The 5758-nt window shown below is 36.8% G+C and overlaps 1 protein-coding gene across 1 annotated transcript; it reads right to left on the reverse strand.

Annotated features, from left to right (window-relative positions):
- Positions 1-1680: 1680 nt before the first annotated feature.
- On the reverse strand, positions 1681-2625 carry LOC113261867 (olfactory receptor 2L5-like). The gene has a single exon (XM_026508187.3). It carries the CDS (start codon positions 2623-2625, stop codon positions 1681-1683), a length of 945 nt encoding a protein of 314 aa, XP_026363972.2.
- Positions 2626-5758: the final 3133 nt, after the last annotated feature.

The following is a 5758-nucleotide window of genomic DNA, read 5'->3' on the forward strand; positions in this document are numbered from 1 at the left end:
ATTTGAAAAACTGAAGTTATATGATATGAGGTAAATATTTCGACTTAAGCAAATACTTGAAAACCTTCCTGTATTATCATACAGTTTTTTTCAGATAATTTTTCCCATCATATATTAGTAGATAAGTCATCTTTATGCCATTCTAAAATCAAGCTTTTAAAAAGTTAATAATCAAGAAATCCCTAAAGACACAATTAGTTTTGGTATAAAAATATCCAAATCCATAGTATATCTTCCAACATGTGGAAGCTTCTATTTTGGGAAAAAATATCTTTTTCCAAGTCTAATGTATTAGTCATTCATCACTATGATGCTTTGGATAATATAGAAGTTCTTATATGTTTATTCTAGCTTAAATATTAACACTTGGCCTCACCAAAAAGAAAGAAGAAGAAGAAGACGACGAAGACGAAGACGAAGAAGAAGGAGGAGGAGGAGGAGGAGGAGGAGGAGGAGGAGGAGGAAGAAGAGGAGGAGGAGGAGGAGGAGGAAGAAGAGGAGGAGGAGGAGGAGGGGAGGAGGAGGAGGAGGAAGAAGAAGGAGGAGAAGGAGGAGGAGGAGGAGGAGGAAGAGGAGGAGGAGGAGGAGGAGGAGGAGGAGGAGGAGGAGGAGGAGGAGGAGGAGGAGAAGAGGAAGGAGAAGAAAGGAGAATTATCTCTTAAACAGTGATGGCCATTCACCCACAGTGTTAAGGCATAGAGTTAAGCTGAAGGTAATGGGAAGACCTTTGTAGGCCAGTGACTAAACAGGTCTATCTGTTAAACAGGTCTATCTGTTAAAAATAGTGGTGCAGAGAGGTTAACACCAAACCAACCCCACAAATCTGGTTCAGTGGAATTATAAGAACACTTACTGTATAATGAAATGCCCATAACAGAAATTATCTTATGAAATGGTAATAATGGCCTTTGGGGATATACAATTTGAGTGTTTTGAGGGATGATTGAGGAGTGGCTCCAATTAATTAATCTGCATTCAATAGATGTAACTCCAATGAGTCATTTCAGAAAATGGCTCACATTATTCCTTAGTCCATTTTGTGTCTCCTCAATCATAATTATTTATCCTGACAGGGTAGACCTCTGATAAATTGTTTCTTAGGATTCATGCAGATATTCCCAGGGTGCTACTCATAAAATACATAAACTTGTATTTCTTCTTCAGCGATGTGAGAACATCTAATTCCATGCAGAGCTCATTGGCTACTGTCTGTATCACTTCCCCTGAAAATTAGGAAAGAGAAAAATCATTATACACTAGTAAAGTGTTATGTGTGAACTATAATAGAAATAAAACACATGTGTATATTTGATTTCAAAGAAATCTGGCAATGTTATAACATTTCTTGCTATTTTGTCCTATTTTAGCCATGTGGAGAGATATTCTAAATATATGAGATGTATTATAATGAATAATACCACCAAGGTGGACTGTTTCCAATGTCATTTCAATGTGGTAATAAAATCTTATTAAATACAAGTTAAGGGGAATATATATGCTCTTTACATTTATTGAAAATTTACCAGAAATAAAAATAGTGATTGGGAATATACAATGATTTAGTCAAATCTCAATCATTTAAATTATCTAGATTAATGTAATCCTTGCCTTCAATCCTGGAATGACATTTTTCTTAATGAGTGTACAAGGTGAAATTGATGTACTTCTAAGGCAGCAGGACTAATGTCTTTTGTCTGAAGAGGAGAACCTCTGAATGATTCTTCTCAGGGCCCCCATCACCTCCTTGTTTCTCAGGCTGTAGATGATGGGGTTGAGCATTGGGGTCAGAATGGTGTAGAAGACAGCCAGGACCCTGTCCTCTGTGGGAGATCGGAAGGATCTTGGGCGTAAATAAGTGTAAGCAAAGGGCGCATAGTAGAAAGTCACCACAGTGAGGTGAGTGCTGCAGGTTGAATAGGCCTTCTTCCTCCCTTCTGTGGACTGCATGCGGCAGATGGCAAGGAGGACTCGGCTATAGGAAATTGCAATGCCAGTGAAAGGAAACACAAGGAGAAATGTGGTGCTCACAAACACTGTGTACTCATAGACCCAGGTGTCCACACAGGCCAGAGTCAACATGGCGGGGACATCACAGAAGAAATGGTTGATGGTCCTGGATCGACAGTAAGGGAGACCGAAGGCATATACAGTGTGGGCACAGGAGTTCACTGAGCCCATTATCCAAGATCCTGTTATCATCAGCACACATACTCTTTTGCTCATACGAATGGGATAGTGGAGAGGAAAGCAAATAGCCACATAACGATCATAGGCCATAGAGGCCAATAGTAATCCTTCTCCACCAGCTAAAGCCATGAAGAAGAAACTCTGAACTCCACACCTGATGAAAGAAATAGACTTGTTTCCAGAGAGATAATCAGAAACCATCTTGGGGACAATTGTGGAGATATAGTTCAGGTCCATGAGGGAGAGCTGACTAAGTAGAAAATACATGGGTGTGTGGAGATGGGTGTCCAGGAAGATGAGAATGATCATGGACAGGTTGCCGAACAGAGCCATTAGGAAAATGAGAACAATGAGAATGAAGAAAAACAGTCCAATTCTTGATGATGGGAATAACCCCAGTAAGAAGAAATCAGTAGATGTTTGGTTAATATTTTCCATGGGACATTAATGTAGTTTTCCCTAAAGAGAAGACACATAATAAATACAGGAATATAAGCTCGTATTAATTCATTATTTACTGCCACTGTGATTTATTCAGGAAACATTATTGCTCATAAAAAATTTAACACATATTTTGAAAAAATAGATGTGCCAGTTATTGCCTCATAGGTAAAATCTTGATAGGGCATGCATCTGTCTCCCAAATATTTCATAGAAATCCATATATTTATAAGAATAATATATTTTATTAAGATACATACACTTTATTTTTCTTTTTTTTTTTTTTAAAGATTATTCGACAGAGATAGAGACAGCCAGCGAGAGAGGGAACACAAGCAGGGGGAGTGGGAGAGGAAGAAGCAGGCTCACAGCAGAAGAGCCTGATGTGGGGCTAGATCCCATAACGCTGGGATCACGCCCTGAGCCGAAGGCAGACGCTTAACCGCTGTGCCACCCAGGCGCCCCATATACACTTTATTTTTCTATATAAATTTAGGTATTATCAACATAACAAGATGTACTTTTTATGTATGCATTATAAATCAAGATACATGAATAAATTACAGGCACATAAGTGAATATATTTTTTAACCCTTAGGTGAAGATTTTTCCTTTTATAATTTAGCCACAGGGCACCCGGGTGCTCAGTTGGTTGAGCTTCAGATTCTTGGTTTAGGCTCAGGTCACAAAAAAACAAGAGTAAGATTGAATAGTATAATTTATACTGGATATGTCAAATGTGATTTGTGTTAGTGACCAGTGAACAGTAGCTGGGAAATTTTTTACCATCTTCATCATCACCATTGCAACTACAGTCAACAAAGTTACCATCATACCATTTTTATCCACAAACCTGTCATCCTTAGATTTCTCAGTGACATTGTTCCCAAGCTGTGTCAATGTATTATTTGTTTTTCGTAAAGCATTCTAGGTTGCTAACACGGATGTAATTATTATTTCACTGGAAAGTCAGTGGCACACAGTTTTTAAGGCGAATTTATTTATTTATTTATTTATTTATTTATTTATTTATTTATATTATGATATATTAGTCACCGTACAGCACATCATTAGTTTTTGATGTAGTGTTCCATGATTCATTGTTTACCTATAACACCCAGTGCCCCATGCAATACCTGCCCTCCTTAACACCCTTCACTGGGCTAGCCCATCCCCCCACCCCCGTCCCCTCTAAAACCCTCAGTTTGTTTCCCAAAGTCCATAGTCTCTCTAGTTCATTTACCCCTCTGTTTACTCCCCCTTCATTTTCCCCTTGCTTTTCCTAATGATCTCCCTGCTATTCCTTATGTTCTACAAATGAGTGAAACCATATGATAATTGTCTTTCTCTGTTTGAGTTACTTCACCTAGCATAATCTCCTCCAGTCCCATCCATGTTGCTGCAAATGTTGGGTAATCATTTTTTCTGATGGCTGAGTAATATTCCATTGTATATATGGACCACATCTTCTTAATCCAGTCATCTGTTGAAGGGCATCTCGGCTCCTTCCACAATTTAGCTATTGTGGACAATGCTGCTATGAATATTGGGGTGCAAAATGGCCCTTCTCTTCACTACGTCTGTATCTTTGGGGTAAATACCCAGTAGTGCAATGGCTGGATCATAGGGTAGCTCAATTTTTAAGTTTTTAAGGGACCTCCACACTGTTTTCCAAACTGGCTGTACCAACTTGCATTCCCACCAACAATGTAGGAGGGATCCCCTTTCTCCACATCCTCTCCAACATTTGTTGTTTTCTGTCTTGTTAATTTTTGCCATTCTAACTGGTGTAGGGTGGTATCTTAGTGTGGTTTTGATTTGAATTTCCCTGATGGCTAATGATGTTAATGCAATATTTAAACAGATAAAGTAGTACAACTGGGCAAAATTTGTTTAAAAATAATCATAACACATACACTATTCCTATGAATGTTTGACTTATTTTCAGAAGCTGTCATTTGCATTCAGGAAATAGTGCTTCCATAGACAGATGTGTTTAATCATTACTATTTGACTTTTATTATAAAATAATATAAATATACTTTTAAATAAAATCTAGCAAGAAAGCATTTAATTAGAAAGTACAGATGCATATAAAGAAAAATCCTGTATAAGCAATAATAAGTTTATTCTGGAAAACATTTAACCACTTTGCACTCATTTGCAAAATACCCTCCCCATCCCCCAAATCCAGGAAAGAAATAGGAAATGGCTTATTTAATCACTATTGATGATTTGGACTCCTACATGCTAGCTTTGTTTATTCAATTCCATGTGAGTCCATCTAAAGTCTATCACAATATGACTCAACCCTGTCTCTTACAAAGACCCTCATTTCCCTACCATCCAGAGAGCACATTTATGAACTAGCTTCTAAACCACATTTCTATTGTAAACAGTGCAGCTATGCTCACTCAAACTCCAGTTAAAATCTTGTATTTCCAAACTTGAGCAACGGCTACATAGATTACATCACTCATTTCTAAAACTGACAACTTTAAATCTGTAATGATTTTAATGCAGTCAATAATCTACAAAGCCAGAAGAATTAACCCAATAGGATCAACAGCTATGTGATCACATCATATTCATGCATGAAAACAGCTCTACCCCTGTAGAATACAATCTATGTTACACATGCCACAGTAAAGCATTCTTTATTTAGCAGAAAACTCCCCCATTACAGACTCTGGACTCAACATACCTTTCCTTTCTCAATGGAAAAAAAAACATATCTTTCAAGTGCAAGAATTTTTCTAAAAATGTCTTGGTTCAAGAAAATTCTTTTCACATTTTCAGTTCCATTTGAACTTACATATTTCTTTGTCACAGAAAATTATTATTTTTAAAGTTATGATGTTTTCATGAATACAATATCATTTAGTTTAAACCTTATTTTTAATTACCATAAATCCAGAAAAGAAGTTCATAGATGCTCATAGATAATATCAGCCATTGATCGTAATATCAATATCACCATATTTTACCACTATTTCACAAGAGATTATTAGGTACAACACTAATTCTTTCCATAATTTTATAATGTTTTATATTTTAGGTTAAAGAGAGCTTTCTCTGTTTTTTTTTAAGTACTGAAGTGTGTAAGCAATCTATTTATATTTACTTTATA

Source organism: Ursus arctos, unplaced genomic scaffold (assembly GCF_023065955.2).
Source record: "Ursus arctos isolate Adak ecotype North America unplaced genomic scaffold, UrsArc2.0 scaffold_5, whole genome shotgun sequence".
Taxonomy (NCBI): domain Eukaryota; kingdom Metazoa; phylum Chordata; class Mammalia; order Carnivora; family Ursidae; genus Ursus; species Ursus arctos.

What these genes read in the sequence shown, in the direction of transcription:
- LOC113261867 (XM_026508187.3), bottom strand. Translation starts at nt 2,625, where the DNA reads ATGGAAAATATTAACCAAACATCTACTGATTTCTTCTTACTGGGGTTA.